This window comes from Pelobates fuscus, chromosome 1 (assembly GCF_036172605.1).
Source record: "Pelobates fuscus isolate aPelFus1 chromosome 1, aPelFus1.pri, whole genome shotgun sequence".
NCBI classification, from domain to species: domain Eukaryota; kingdom Metazoa; phylum Chordata; class Amphibia; order Anura; family Pelobatidae; genus Pelobates; species Pelobates fuscus.
Genome location: NC_086317.1, coordinates 399,622,808 through 399,639,682, shown reverse-complemented (window position 1 = coordinate 399,639,682; position 16,875 = coordinate 399,622,808). Strand labels below are relative to the sequence as shown.

Here is a 16,875-nt window from a genome sequence, read left to right as displayed (position 1 = left end):
AAAGGCAACGTAACCAATCTGTCAAACTTCAATTTCAAATGTAACGTGCTATATTTGACCCTGTAACTTCCCAAAACACCATAAAACCTGTACATAGGGGACTGTTTTACACGTGAGATTTTGCTGAATACAAATGTGAATTTTATTGCAGTAAAAGCAAAGAGTTTTATAACATTGACAGTTAAAATGTCATGTAGAACTAAAAAGAAATAACATTTCTTATTTTCTCCCATTTTTTTTCATATTAAATTGTGTTTCATAGCTAAATATTTGATATTAAATGAAAGCCCTGTTTCCCCTGAATACAATGATAAATAATAAGGGGGGGTGCATTTATTATGAAAGAGGTGAATTACGGTTGGACAGACATATAGCGCAAATGCCAGGTTTTGTTTACGTATTGTTTTGTTCACAAGATGTACATTTGGCTCAGTCCTTAAGGGGTTAAACCTACAAGACAAAACATACCAACTTCTAAAATTGTTGCAAATTGAAATTTTATTTCAGTCCTTTTATTTTGTGACCAATAACTTTCAAAAGAGGAGACTATGGTTCAAGCAGTACACACCTCTAAATGCGCCATTTAACTGGATGGCATAACTCCTTTTCATTTCACAGAGCTTGTAGACTTTATACTAGGGCAACTAGTACTACATTTATGTACCAGAATTTATTCAGAAACAGCCACAAAGTATGTGCTAGGTAAGAAGGGTAGGGTTTCCAAAGGCTGCAGATAATACTAGATCTGTGGTCAAACCAAGATTTCATATCTCTCAAAAATAAAACCACAAAAAAAAGTTTAAATTACATGCATATTTTCTTTGGGTTCATCTACCAAATTATTTTATTTTCAAGTTGAGTTTTCCCTTCAATCAAACAAGGAGAATTGAAGGGTAATCATCTCAGGCCAAAATAACCAAAATTGTATTGAAAGTTGAGATTTTATGCACAATCACTCATGGTTTACTTAAAACTATTATGACCACATTTTGCTACACTGTACTGATAACATCACAAACCCTGGCAAAGATAGACATGTGTTATGTAACAGAACAAAATATTTAGTTGCGATAGCACACATTGGGGTAATAACTCACAGCGATGCTGAAGTGCATGTGTGTAAAACACACCAGAACACTAATAAAACTAATATTAAAGAAACACTATAGTCAGGAAAACAACTTTAACTTAATGAAGCAGTTTTAGTGTATAGCTCATGGGCAGCGCGAGGCTGACAAGGCATTTGCCTTGGACGGCACTTTGAGGGGGGTGGCTTTTTTTGCAGCCCCCCTGAAACGCCCTGGCAGGTGCCTTGTCAGCCACTTTTCCTGTAGGGACCAAGGAGCTGGCCGGCTGCCCACATTGGGCCCCATCCCAGAGGCTGGCATCTGCATGGGATGGAGGCTGGCGGTGAGGGAGCACTCTCCCCTGAGCTTTTCCTGCTCAGCTCCCCTGCGCACCGCAATGATGCCGGAGCATGACATTACTGAGAGGCACGCAAGCGAGCTGGGCATGAGGTGATAAGTGTGGTTCCCGGACAACTTGATTTGCGGTTTTGAACCACTTATGAAATACGCCTGGAGAGCGCTTTTTTGGAGGGAAGGTGCCTGAGACTAAGGGGAACAAATGCAGCACCCTGAATTGCGGCCGCAGGAGCTCCCAAAAGTTGACCAGCAAAGCATCAAAACGGAATAGGACCACATGTGCGGCCAGTCAGAACTTTAACATGGTGGCGTTTCTCATACACTGCATGGATCTGAGCGCTATTTGAAGAACTTGGGCGCTCAGATCAGGATGTGTGTTTTTTGGATTTTTTTATTTTATTTTTTGTACTGGAAATAACATCACGCTTGTAAAGCCACAACAGCTATAAACAAGTCTCAGAAAAAACAAGTGTGAACATTAGTATACTAATTGACAGCACAATTTTAAATTATGTGAGAATTAAGGTCAGGTTATAACATCACATTCTGATTGAATACGTAAGAACAAAGAGAGTCAGAGGAGAAACTGAATTAATTACACTTAGCTTGTGTGCTAAGTGTAAGAGTGATCAATGGTAATCAATTAGGGCTTTATATGAAGGCTCCCTGCTGTATTCTGAAAAACCCAGTAAGAGAGAAAGCTTATAGGCAGGTAAAAGTCAGAAAGGAAAACAGAGAGAAACATCAGGATATGTAGTAAAACAAATGGTTTAAGCATTATATGACATCTCTAATATCAGGTGTATCTCGTTGTGCAGCATCCGCCACCACCAGGAGGCTTCTCAGGTTGTGGGCTCAGCACTGCGGTCATCCGATTCCGGTCAGCAGCAACTGTGGAGCATGTGTAGGAAAGTTCAGCTGGCCTTTGAGCCCGTTGGGTGCCATCTGTGTCCCTTCACCAGGTGGGAAAGAGCGGGGAGAGCTTACGGTAGTGGTGCGTTATCTTGCCCAGCATCGGGTGGCTGCTTTTCTCGTCCGGGTGGCAGGAGTGCTGCTGTGTACTCAGACAGTGGGTGGTCAAAATCCTGGCGCACCTTCTTATCTGCCTCTCTGCGTGAGTGCCGGTAGACCCACTGAATCTTTCATGATTTTTGCGGCAGGAGGGTGGTTGTTGAGGGGCCGATGACCTGGAGCCAGAACCACTGGAGGGGGCAGAGTGCTCAGGGTCCGCTTGTGTGGTGTTAATGCCCGGATTCTGCGAGGCAGGTGCTTGCAGTCGGCAGTTTAATTTAGCCCAGAAGTCCGCATTTTGTCTAGCGTTGTTGCTTGCGAGGCCGTAATGCTGGGCGGTGCTGCGCACATGACGTCTGCCATCTTGGGTAGGTCGCTGTGCCTTCTACCTTGGGAGGTCACAGTACAGTGAGGCCTGTCTCAGCAGGGATGCCTCCTGGACCAGGATATCTCCCACCAGTCCAGATGTGGGGAAAATGGGTCTCCGGAAGGCGATTTCAGCCGCTTACTGGATCGTCCGCTTCTCCAGGGGACACCAGGCCGCAGAATCTGCTCTCTGGGAGCGTGTCTGCACAAGGTAAGTTACTGTCACTTATATTGAGCTCGGGCACAGCTAAAGAGGTTTGATGTCGTAATGAGTTGCTTTTTCGTCGAGTTTGTAGACATAAAACTTCAATTTAGTGCCTAAAAGTCCGGAGCTCATGCAAGACACATCTGCCCGGCATGGCAGTCAGGTCCCGCCCCCATTTGTGGGGTTATTTTATGTTTTTGGCTCTCTGTTTCTGGGCGATAACTAGCTTACCGGTCTTTAACGCAAATATCTCCCAAGTCCAGAGATTCATTTGAGGGGCTTGTGCTGAATACAATGGAGACCCCCTGCTGGGGTCTGTGCATAAAAGGTCTCTCTTATACTCCCAGAACTATGTGTCGTCTAGTAACTGGGAGGGAAAGGGCTTTAGTCACTGCTCAGTACCTTGTTCCAGCTTATGGAGGACTCAGCGGGGAAAGTCCTTGTAAGGACTAGAGCTCCCAGGACAAGCCACAGTGACTGGGGCAGAAGCGCTGAGGTTTTTTTCCTGTTCCAGCTAGGAAGTGGGCCTTGGCGGAGGTACCCAGCCAGGGTACAGGGAGCTCCGCTACAATATAAATTCTCTTACAGGTGCTTGCCACAATGGTTGTATGAGTCTCTTGTCATAGAGAATCATTGAATGAAATAAGGCAAGCTGTGACTGCACTACTAGGGTAATAGCACAAGCTCTTCTATCCAGAGTGCTTGGAGGCATAACTTTAACTGTGCTTCCAAACCCTCAAATTATAAAAAAAAAAAAAAAAAAAAAAAAAAAAAAAGCCAGTTCAAGGGGAACAGGAACTACAACAACAGAAATAAGATGAAGTTTGTTATATTGAGTGCAGTGTTCCTGAAACAACATATTTGAAAGATGTGTGACATGGGATACAAAAAGCAAGAACTGCCATTAAAAATAATGAATGCACACTACACCATAAAAAGAGACAACCCTGCTAGACAAGAAGCATGACAAGCAAACATGCCATCATTGGTACTGAAAAAGCCAAAACCCTTTAGTATTTAGCATTGAATATTAATGTCAATGCTAATAAAAAGCATATATAGTGTATTTTTCTTAAAGTAAATTCTTTATGTAAAATGCTGCAAAGATAAAAAAGTTATTTAGGGTCCAGTGTTGAAAAGTTACCTTGATGAGACATGGTGCTGCCTCCATGGGCTTGAGTAGATCAGATATGCCAAGTCCCAAGTATGCCTGCTCTTCATCTTTGTCTTGGTGGAATTTCACAGCAATAGCTGGAAGCTTGCATTCATAATTCTGCTTGTATTTGGAGGAGATTGTCACTATGTTGTCAGACTTGCTCTATATTCACAAAAAGATAGGCATAATGTAGAACATAAATGCAATATATAGTATAAATTCACACACAAATAATGGAAGTCCCCTCACAGAGAAATGCAGTAGTAGTTATGGTGCTTTCGTGTTCCTTTAAGTGTTATATTACATTAAGACCTGGAGTAATGTTTCATTGCATAGTATTTTCCAACAAATGCATTTTTATCGCTGATGCTTTTGAAAACTATTTCTAAGATAAAGTCTTGTGAAATTCTTTAATGACAATTTTCAAAACCTTTTTGTAGGTCTTGTAAGAAAAAAAATAAACATAACCAAAAACCAATTGCTGCAGCACTCTAACAATTAATGTTAAAATTTACAAAAATAATAAATCTGGAATAGCATATGAGTCTACTTGCCTAAATACTCCAGGTCCCCCGATGAAGGTGCAGTGACTATTTTAAAATTATGACAAAGACCTTCATTAATTTATTAAAAGCCTGAGTGAGGTTCTTCATTAATTGTTCCATTGTATTACTCACATACAGTGCTAGTTTCTTTCCTTTGGACAGGATAATAGTGTCACTCAATGTCCTCTTTAGTTATACTGTACAGATGGCCATTACATATACTGAACTACCTTTATGCATGGGTCAATTTACCACAAGGCAGGACCATCCTATTCATATGGGACTAGTCCACATTTCTTTTATCATCAACTACTAGCACTAGTCAATCTGTCGGGTTCTCTGCTTTTCTTGTTTGTTTGTTTGTTTTTTTAAAGAATATTCATAAGCTGCTAGAATGTGCATTTATTATTAAAATCACTGGAACAAATGCATGTTAAACATATGTGACAACTAACTAGCTTTTTTTAAATGCTTATTATTCATCCATTAACTTTCAGATTTTAATACAATTATTGTTTAGGTTAGATTAAAAAAAAAACAAAAAAAAAACGAACAAATAGAACATTAGAGGTAGGTGTATCCTTAAAAATCAAAAGGTCTAGTTTGGGCACTTTGTTCCAATGCCAGATATCACGGTCCATCCACTTGCCCACAGTAGCCCTATATATTTCAATTTTAAAGCATTTCAGCAAGCAGAAAGACAAAGGGGCAGAGAGATCCAAAGCTGGAACAAGAATAATTTAACGCTAAAGGTTAGCCAGTGCCAGGGATTCTCTGGCATCATAACCTCATCTCAAATTGTGCCCAGAGTGTTCATTCAAGAAGGAGGGGAAAGGGGACAGGCAAGCAGACACACAAAATCCACCTACGTCACTCGAAAATATTATGACTTAAAGGGACACTAGATGAAATACCGGCTTTACCACACTGAAGTGATTACAGTTTCAGATGCCCACTGGTTCCAGCCTTCTATTCAGCAGTAAACTGTTTTTAATGGTAAATGTGAATCGCCAGCAGCTATTACCCTCTGTACTGCTTAGGATGATGATGAAGCATTAGCCTGAGCAGCAATGAGTGGCTGTAATTAGCTGAGAGTATCAGCTGAATGTTTACAGCTTATCACAATGACCATTGCTGGATTGAATTAGTATGGCTAGAAGGAAGTATGTAACCGCTGCCTTAGTCATACCGCAAGTAGGAGCTCGATTTCCAATAAGGCCACCAAGATCATAGCCTCAAGGTGGCACCCAGGAGTGGCAATGCTGGTCTCTTTAACTTTGGTGAAACATCATGAGTGCACAGGTGAGAAAGAATAGCTCTTTCCCCTTCTGCATGCAAACACTGGCACTCTGTAAAGACAACGCTATATTCATACACTAGAACTCTACACCTTTCATTCACACTCACTAAAGCTCCAGTCAAATATAACCCTACATACATATTGCTAGTCACATACTAATATCAGATTATGTTCCCTGAGAAACCCAGTCATATAATCCCATCTCACCTTCCAGTTATATTTATTCACCCGGTCAGTTTCACACACTTGGCCACATTATATTTCACCTAACTCCCCCCCTCCCCCCTGCGCCACTTTTTGCCTCCAACCACCTAGTCACAATTACCATACAGTCATACCCAAAACTAGTTACATTAATCCAATCACATACACCAAGCTTCATACATAAGACTATGGCACATTGAGGAAAATGGTCTTGGGGCATCAGAGATGGTAAATCCAGCCCTAAGCCCAAACTCCAATGAAAGTTCCATGATATTCTTTTAGTTTAATACAATTAAATTGTTATAGAGCCTAAAGCATCACCTTAAGATCTCAAAGTTCAGCAGAGTAAGCAATTTGTTAAAATGATTTACTCACAAATGTTCAGTGTGCAGTGGATTTGCTGGAAACAGAATATAGAACATAGCACATTCTACTAAATTAAAATAATCAAATATCTAAACTAGACATAGCAGATATATGGATTGGAAAAACTGTAAAATAGTAACTTTGAGATACTACTGTGCCATTGGTTTATCTAATAATATAACAAAGGAACATCTGGATGTTAAAAATTACTGTCACAGAGAAACAGTAAATCTGTTCAGTGCTTCTCTATGAAAGCAATGGACATGTTTTGGGTCTCCATGTAGTGTGTAATGATGCCAAGCACAGAATCCTTCCTTTTTTTTTTTTTTTTTTCAAATTAGGAAGAGTCTATAAATGTTAGCCGTCTGAAAGCCACTAAAAGGGTGGTTTCAGATATAGGTAAACATTGTCTGTTCTCAGAAATGCAACGTTTTACACAGTCTGAACCCCCCCCCCAAAAAAAAAAAAAAAAAACAACAGCATCTATGAGACAAAATGAAGGTTTTTTGGTGCTAAGAAAGTCCCTTTCAGATGTTAAAATCATTTTAGCTATAATTTAAAAAAAATAATAATGAAATGAAACATTGTGGTATATGCATCAACACTTTCATTTAAATGTGGAACTTTATGAAGTGCACCTGGCAAAAAAAACAAACAAACAAAAAAAAAAATACATTTTGGCACTGCATTCAGAATAGCATTGTATGCATACCTTATGGTAGCAAAATGAGACACAATTGAATTTCTACTCAAATGTGTATTTACAAAGAATGCACAGCAAATCAAGCATTTAACATTATCTAACACAGAGTGAATATGAGACTGACTTGCTATTTATTGGCCGCAGCTTGGTAGTGAGCTTCTCAACTTCTGTTCCTATTAAAAAGGTATGCTATAGCACTGCCAATTATGGTTTGGAGTTTTTGATATCCTAAAAACAGGAACCTAAAATACTGCCATCCCCCTCTTCATGAAACAAAGAAATAAAGTATATACACTAGGAAAATACACATATACTGAGATGGTTTCAGGTGAACTTCACAACCACCTGTGGAAATATGTAACAAGAGAACAAAAGTGGAAACCACCCAGAGTATGTATAGTGAACAAAATACAAAAGGACAACCTGATATAGGTCAAATATCCTCAAATGGAATCTGTGTAAGAATAGAAAGCACTTTCATAGCGTAAAAAAGTTAATCCAAGTAGTGTTTAAAGTGAGATTAGAAATACACTCACAAACAAACGAATATTCAGGCCTTTCACCCTCTCAGGGGTAGTGTGATGAGCAAAGAAGTCCTCCGACACGATATATGTGGATGTAAAAAATGCAATATAGTGAAGATTGTTTATAAATATATAAATTCACATTTATTCATTGCACTTACAAATTAGCAGCATAAAACAGGCATCTCTCCATACATATATGGAACTCCTGGTGATGATAATCGAGTATCCACAGTCCAGAGGCAGGGAGAAGATACAGCATTCAAATAAAAATAAATAAAAAAAAATAAAAACAAATATAAGTACATTAGAAGTAGAGTTATCCAACGCGTTTCGTCCTATTTGGATGTCGGACTTCTTCAGGGATAGTTGTGGATCCACTTCTAAGGGTTTTTTATACCCATCAGCATCATCTTCTTAATCCGATACACATGTGAACAAACATACGTTTCACTGTGGAACGCAGAAATCCAGCGTGGAATGCAGAGAGCTTGTCAAACAGTTCCGGGTTGTAGTGCGCATGCGCGCGAAAATCGCGCATGCGTCAACTAAAAAGACCATTGCCTGTAGGGGACAAAAGGCATAGAAAGGCGAAAAACGCCTGAGAACAAAACCGATCATGTTTTGCTACAGATTTTAATAGAGTGGGAGAATTCCCAATAATATTACAGCAAATATTTTATAGATATGTCTCCACATCCCAGTATGAATACACATATCTATACATAGGCACAAAATTAACTCCATAATGTAAATTATACATATATATACACACAACCATATGCAAGTGTAAGTTTATAGAAAAGAAAGGGATTAAAGTCCAATTAATATGGATCAAATTAAGGGCATGTAGCCCCATTTATAAAATATTGGTGTGCAGAAATATTAAATTATAAACTTATTATGCGTGAAATAGAGAGTTAGACTCAATTAAAGGGTCATGTATACCCATAATATATTATTGATGTGTATGGAACTATAAGTGTCAATTGAGTAAGTTAAAGAACTTCCTACAAATGAGTTGGGAAATAGAACTATAATAAGGGATAAAATAAAAATTAAGTATAAAAATAAAGAATATACAAGTTGAGAGGAGTTAAACTCAATTGAAGGGTCATGTGTACCCATCATATATTATTTTATATGGAACTATAGGTGTCAATTGAATTGATTAAAAAACTTCCTATAAATGGATTGAGAAATTGAACCATAGTAAGGGGTCGAAATTTTTTTTTTTATATAAAAGAATATATATATAAAAATATAATAACAAAATTATTATATACCATACACTTACATATAGGTTATATATACATATGTAAACAAAGAAAAACCGTGGCATCCAATTACAGAGACTATGACAGCAAAGAGAACCTTTTAGAAGATGATTAGATGAGACCCTGTAGATCTATTTCTTGGTTGAGCCCCATATTCAAGGTATTTAAATTAAAAATCCACCAGGCCTCCTTCCTAATTAATTCCTGTAGTTTATCACCCCCTCTCCATCCTAGTTGGACCGAGTCTATTCCATAAACTTGCAGAGTGTTCCAGGTGAATGAGGGGCAGGAATTGCAGTGTCTTGGTACACTATGGTCAATTTTATTTTTGCGTATGTTGTTATGGTGTTCCAATGTTCTGGTGTGTAACTTTCTGGATGTACGTCCGACATATTGGGCACCACAGCCGCATTGCAATAAATAGATTACAAAAGTAGAAGAACAGTGGATATAGTTTTTTATTTTATATGTTTTTTTCGTGTATGTGCCAGTGAAATCTTGGATTTTCCTTTTGAGGTGTGTGCAAGTAGAACAATGGCCACAGCTGTAAAACCCTTGTACTTGGGTCTTGGAAAGGTTATTGTAAGAAGGAGTGATAGGTAATAGACTGGGTGCCAATTTGTTTTTTAAATTGCTGGATTTTTTGTAGATTACTGTGGGAAAGTCTGGTAACACATCTTTTAAGATCTCATCTCTCTTTAAGATGTACCAGTGCTTCCTGAGGATTTTTTCTACCTGTCTAGCTTGGGAATTATATTGAGTAACAAACGCAAATTCAAATTTGCTAATGGTATCTTTTTTATTGCTGTTATTTTTTCCCTTATCTGTATTATCACTTTTCTCCTTATTTTTGTTTTTCCATCTGAATCTATTTTTTATTTTTTGCTCAGCTGTTAATAGTTCTAGACCCTCTTCACTTTTGTTAGTCAGTAACAATGATCTGTCAAAATTTAGTATTTCAGATTTCGATGTCTCCATTTTTTTCACATTATACCCTTTGTCAGTGTATCTTTGTTGTACAATCTTAGACTGTTCTAGGAACATATGGTCGTCTGTGCAGTTCCTTCTGAGCCGGGTGAATTGGCTCTTAGGAATGTTAGAGAGCCATGGAGGATAATGAGTACTGGAGTTATCAATGGCTGTATTACAGTCTGTGGGTTTAAAATACGTCTTGGTTTTTAGTTTATTGTGTTCTACATATATAGTTAAATCCAAGAAATTAATACTGGAGTTACTGGATATCGAAGTGAATTTTAAATTATATTCGTTGTCATTTACTTGACCCAAAAATAAATCCAAGTCTTCTGTGGACCCATCCCAGATAATCAGGACATCATCGATGAAGCGCCGCCACAGGACCAAACCCCCCCCACCAGGGTCCGCCAACTTGATGTGTTGGCGCTCCCAATGGGACACATACAAGTTGGCAAAACTGGGGGCGAATTTTGTTCCCATGGCGACGCCACACCGCTGAAGAAAAAACTGACCATTGAACCAGAAGAAGTTTTTGGCGAGTACGAACTGAATACAGCTCACCAGAAACTCAATCTGGGCATCCTCTAAAACTTGTGGAGATCTGAGGGCATCTTGAATGCAAGTAATACCTTTCACGTGGGGTATGTTAGAGTATAGGGCTGTGATATCTGCTGTCGCTAGAATGTAGGAGGACTTCCACTCCATAGATTGCAAATCTTGCAGAATATGCCTGGTGTCTTTAATAAAAGTATCATGTAATGGGACATATGGCTGTAAAAATAAATCCACATATTCTGATAATTTGCATGACAAGGAATTGATTCCACTTATAATGGGACGTCCTGGGGGTTTTTGAGTATTCTTGTGAATTTTTGGCAAAAAATAAAAAACTGCCACTTTGCAATTTGGATTAAAGATGTATTTGAACTCATCCTGGTTTATAATGTTATTGTTTAAACCAGTGGTCAATAATGTATGTAATTCTGCCAAAAATTCAGAAGAAGGATTTTTGTCCAAAATTTGATAAGTGTTAACGTCATGTAAAATATTATAGGCTTCCTGTAAATAATAAGTTTTATTCATAATAACAATCCCCCCTCCCTTGTCAGCTTCTTTTATAACCAGATTGTGATTTTCTGTAAGTGTGGTTAGAGCTAGCTTTTCTTTTTTGGTAAGATTGGGTTTGAATTTACTGTCCACAATTTTATTTAAATCCTCCTGTACCAGGTCATTAAATACCTCCAGGAATTTCCCCTTAGCTGCCCATGGAAAAAAATTTGATTTGGGTTTTAAAGAGGTATGTATGATTTTCAATTCCGTATCAAGTGCCTCATTCTCTGTATTTGAGTCTAGTGGGATATTACTTGGACATGGTTCTGACTTGATCAAGTTCATTTCCTTACTTTTAAAGAATCTCTTTAATGTTAATTTCCTTAGGAATTTCTGGTTATCTAGAAAAAGGTTGAAGGGATTACAATTGGAAGACGGGGCAAAATTCAAGCCTTTCTTTAATAATGACAGTTCTTGTGGTGAAAGAGATACGTCAGAAAGATTAAAAATACCTACAAATTGGTTTAATTTTGTCTGTGTGAGAGGTGGAGTGGAGGGTCCTCCTCCTCCACCTCCAGGTGTGGTCTTTTCTTTATGGGAGATTTTAAGTGCTGGAATCTGTTTTGGGTGTGTATGGAAAGCGGAGTTGGATTTAGTTTTTGGTTTGGCTCCTTGCCTAAAAAAACTTCCTGGTTGTTTTTAGAATATCTGGAGTAATTGGGAGAATAACTACCTGTTGTTCGTGTGGGGTATTTTTGATACTGTGTAGAATTGGTATTCTCATGCGAGTTTTTTCTAAATGGAGGCTTAGAAAATGAGTTGAAATTGGAATTAGAGTTGGAAAAACGTCTAGTGTCTAATCTTTTTGGATGGGAGTCTTGAGATCTAGAGTTGAATTGATTTTTATACGAGTATCTAGAGTGCCCCTGTTCAAGTTTTTGCCTGGGCCAATTTCTTTGATTGCCTTTCCGGTAATCCTCCTGATCCCTCCTGAACCTTCTTCTGGTTCAATGGTCAGTTTTTTCTTCAGCGGTGTGGCGTCGCCATGGGAACAAAATTCGCCCCCAGTTTTGCCAACTTGTATGTGTCCCATTGGGAGCGCCAACACATCAAGTTGGCGGACCCTGGTGGGGGGGGTTTGGTCCTGTAGCGGCGCTTCATCGATGATGTCCTGATTATCTGGGATGGGTCCACAGAAGACTTGGATTTATTTTTGGGTCAAGTAAATGACAACGAATATAATTTAAAATTCACTTCGATATCCAGTAACTCCAGTATTAATTTCTTGGATTTAACTATATATGTAGAACACAATAAACTAAAAACCAAGACGTATTTTAAACCCACAGACTGTAATACAGCCATTGATAACTCCAGTACTCATTATCCTCCATGGCTCTCTAACATTCCTAAGAGCCAATTCACCCGGCTCAGAAGGAACTGCACAGACGACCATATGTTCCTAGAACAGTCTAAGATTGTACAACAAAGATACACTGACAAAGGGTATAATGTGAAAAAAATGGAGACATCGAAATCTGAAATACTAAATTTTGACAGATCATTGTTACTGACTAACAAAAGTGAAGAGGGTCTAGAACTATTAACAGCTGAGCAAAAAATAAAAAATAGATTCAGATGGAAAAACAAAAATAAGGAGAAAAGTGATAATACAGATAAGGGAAAAAATAACAGCAATAAAAAAGATACCATTAGCAAATTTGAATTTGCGTTTGTTACTCAATATAATTCCCAAGCTAGACAGGTAGAAAAAATCCTCAGGAAGCACTGGTACATCTTAAAGAGAGATGAGATCTTAAAAGATGTGTTACCAGACTTTCCCACAGTAATCTACAAAAAATCCAGCAATTTAAAAAACAAATTGGCACCCAGTCCATTACCTATCACTCCTTCTTACAATAACCTTTCCAAGACCCAAGTACAAGGGTTTTACAGCTGTGGCCATTGTTCTACTTGCACACACCTCAAAAGGAAAATCCAAGATTTCACTGGCACATACACGAAAAAAACATATAAAATAAAAAACTATATCCACTGTTCTTCTACTTTTGTAATCTATTTATTGCAATGCGGCTGTGGTGCCCAATATGTCGGACGTACATCCAGAAAGTTACACACCAGAACATTGGAACACCATAACAACATACGCAAAAATAAAATTGACCATAGTGTACCAAGACACTGCAATTCCTGCCCCTCATTCACCTGGAACACTCTGCAAGTTTATGGAATAGACTCGGTCCAACTAGGATGGAGAGGGGGTGATAAACTACAGGAATTAATTAGGAAGGAGGCCTGGTGGATTTTTAATTTAAATACCTTGAATATGGGGCTCAACCAAGAAATAGATCTACAGGGTCTCATCTAATCATCTTCTAAAAGGTTCTCTTTGCTGTCATAGTCTCTGTAATTGGATGCCACGGTTTTTCTTTGTTTACATATGTATATATAACCTATATGTAAGTGTATGGTATATAATAATTTTGTTATTATATTTTTATATATATATTCTTTTATATAAAAAAAAATTTTTCGACCCCTTACTATGGTTCAATTTCTCAATCCATTTATAGGAAGTTTTTTAATCAATTCAATTGACACCTATAGTTCCATATAAAATAATATATGATGGGTACACATGACCCTTCAATTGAGTTTAACTCCTCTCAACTTGTATATTCTTTATTTTTATACTTAATTTTTATTTTATCCCTTATTATAGTTCTATTTCCCAACTCATTTGTAGGAAGTTCTTTAACTTACTCAATTGACACTTATAGTTCCATACACATCAATAATATATTATGGGTATACATGACCCTTTAATTGAGTCTAACTCTCTATTTCACGCATAATAAGTTTATAATTTAATATTTCTGCACACCAATATTTTATAAATGGGGCTACATGCCCTTAATTTGATCCATATTAATTGGACTTTAATCCCTTTCTTTTCTATAAACTTACACTTGCATATGGTTGTGTGTATATATATGTATAATTTACATTATGGAGTTAATTTTGTGCCTATGTATAGATATGTGTATTCATACTGGGATGTGGAGACATATCTATAAAATATTTGCTGTAATATTATTGGGAATTCTCCCACTCTATTAAAATCTGTAGCAAAACATGATCGGTTTTGTTCTCAGGCGTTTTTCGCCTTTCTATGCCTTTTGTCCCCTACAGGCAATGGTCTTTTTAGTTGACGCATGCGCGATTTTCACGCGCATGCGCACTACAACCCGGAACTGTTTGACAAGCTCTCTGCATTCCACGCTGGATTTCTGCGTTCCACAGTGAAACGTATGTTTGTTCACATGTGTATCGGATTAAGAAGATGATGCTGATGGGTATAAAAACCCTTAGAAGTGGATCCACAACTATCCCTGAAGAAGTCCGACATCCAAATAGGACGAAACGCGTTGGATAACTCTACTTCTAATGTACTTATATTTGTTTTTATTTATTTTTTTATTTATTTTTATTTGAATGCTGTATCTTCTCCCTGCCTCTGGACTGTGGATACTCGATTATCATCACCAGGAGTTCCATATATGTATGGAGAGATGCCTGTTTTATGCTGCTAATTTGTAAGTGCAATGAATAAATGTGAATTTATATATTTATAAACAATCTTCACTATATTGCATTTTTTACATCCACATATATCGTGTCGGAGGACTTCTTTGCTCATCACACTACCCCTGAGAGGGTGAAAGGCCTGAATATTCGTTTGTTTGTGAGTGTATTTCTAATCTCACTTTAAACACTACTTGGATTAACTTTTTTACGCTATGAAAGTGCTTTCTATTCTTACACAGATTCCATTTGAGGATATTTGACCTATATCAGGTTGTCCTTTTGTATTTTGTTCACTATACATACTCTGGGTGGTTTCCACTTTTGTTCTCTTGTTACATCCCCCTCTTCAGTTTGACTGCATTCTCACTAATGTAGCGAGGCTGGGTGGACTTAAAGTAAAACAAATATTAACTTGAGTATGTGAGAATGTGTGTTTCAGTGAATATGTCTGCTTAGGTGACTGGTCCCCCCGTTGATCGCATGGGAAAGAAGTTGTTTTTACAAACCTTTTCCCGCCGTAGCTGGCCCTGCTCCATGGCTGAGATAATCAATCTTGATGATCTCAGCCAATCCTATACGAAAGCATTGGGAGGCTATTGGGCATATGCAGCAAAATGCCACGCTGCATCAATCAATGCATCTCTATGGGGGAATGTTCGGCACCTCCATGCCGAGCGTAGTGCAGCACTGGCCTAGGAAGCACGTTTAGTGGCTGTCTGAGTGTCTGTTACTAAAGCTGTTACCAGGCAGCAATGTAAACACAAACATTGCCTTTTCCCTGAAAGAGCAATGTTTACATTGAAAAGCCTGCAGGGAAAATCTATAGACACCAGAACCACTACATTAACCTGTAGTGGTTATGGTGACTATAGTGTCCCTTTAAAAAAAAAAAAAGCTTTATTATAGTTACTGAAAATTAAAGGGACTCTCCAGGCAGGTCCCTTCTCCCTCCCACCCCCATCCCAAGTTACTGAAGGGGTTAAAACTCCTTCAGTGACTTACCTGTATCCAGTGCCAATATCCCTTGGCGCTGATTCAGGGTCCACACACGCTCCTCCTCCACAGACATCATCCAGCAGGGGAGACATTGAGCATGCGCGGCCGCCAGCGGGGTAGACCTAATGCGCATGCACGGCAATGATGCGCACACGCATTATACCTCCCCAAAGGAAAGCGTTTAAAAATGCTTTCCTATGGGGATTTCAGCAACGCTGGAGGTCCTTACATAGCGTGAGGACGTCCAGCGATGTCTAGTAGACAGCCACTAGATGAGGAGTTAACCCTGCAAGGTAATTATTGCAGTTTATGAAAAACTGCAATAACAACACTTGCAGGGTTAAGGTGGAGTTGGCACCCAGATCACTCCAATGGGCAGAAGTGGTCTGGGTGCCTGGAGTGTCCCTTTAACCCCTTAAGGACACATGACATGTGTGACATGTCATGATTCCCTTTTGTTCCAGACGTTTGGGCCTTAAGGGGTTAAGCTTTGTTTATATTTATTAAAAAAAAAAAAAAAAAACAACAACACCTGGCTCCTAACTATTTTAGCTGGCTCCTAGATTCAATGCAAGTTAGTCAAGCCCCAAATTTTTTATATTTATATTATTCTTCCATCGATGGTATGCCCAGTTTCGTAATATGTATAAAGCCAGACTCACATATTAATATGAAGCTAATTTAAGGCAATACAGGTTTCAGGTGCAGCATCCGATGACGATACTGGTGCCATAAGCGAACAGCTGTTCCAGTAAGTCTCACTTACCTGCCCTTTAATAACCGGCTCTGACAGGATCTCTATCCCGTACTTCATCTCTGTCAGCTCCTCCAGGTTGAGGAAGCCCAGAGAGGCTGAAGTGACAGCAAAGAGCACGACTGACACAGTCAAACTAAACCCAAAGCGCACACACACCGCCATCTTTGCAGCCTTTACCCATCAACATGCACCTTCCTGTCTAAAGTCACTCAGCGACTAACCACGCCCACCTACGCTCGCTGATTGGACACTACACTGACAGGCTGAATGCTGATAGGGTGGTACACTCACACATTGTAAGTTGATTGGTCCAAGTAGCCGCTTCTCGTTGTCTTCCTCATGAAATTCACTTCCTTATCTGAAGACCCACCCACTCTTCCAAACCGCAGAGCAAAAGTGTGTGAGGA

At 38.7% G+C, this 16,875-nt stretch overlaps 1 protein-coding gene across 3 annotated transcripts in view; it reads right to left on the bottom strand.

Annotated features, from left to right (window-relative positions):
* The window catches only part of OS9 (OS9 endoplasmic reticulum lectin), a 46,692-nt gene extending 30,025 nt beyond the window's left edge, over positions 1–16,667 (bottom strand). For all 3 annotated transcript variants that reach the window (XM_063427611.1, XM_063427625.1, XM_063427618.1), the window contains exons 1-2: positions 16,478–16,667; positions 4,151–4,324 (exon numbers count right to left, since the gene is read on the bottom strand). In XM_063427611.1, the coding sequence (XP_063283681.1) occupies positions 4,151–4,324; positions 16,478–16,630 (327 nt within the window). In that variant the 5' untranslated portion in view covers positions 16,631–16,667. The remainder of the gene's footprint in view (positions 1–4,150; positions 4,325–16,477) is intronic.
* Positions 16,668–16,875: the final 208 nt, after the last annotated feature.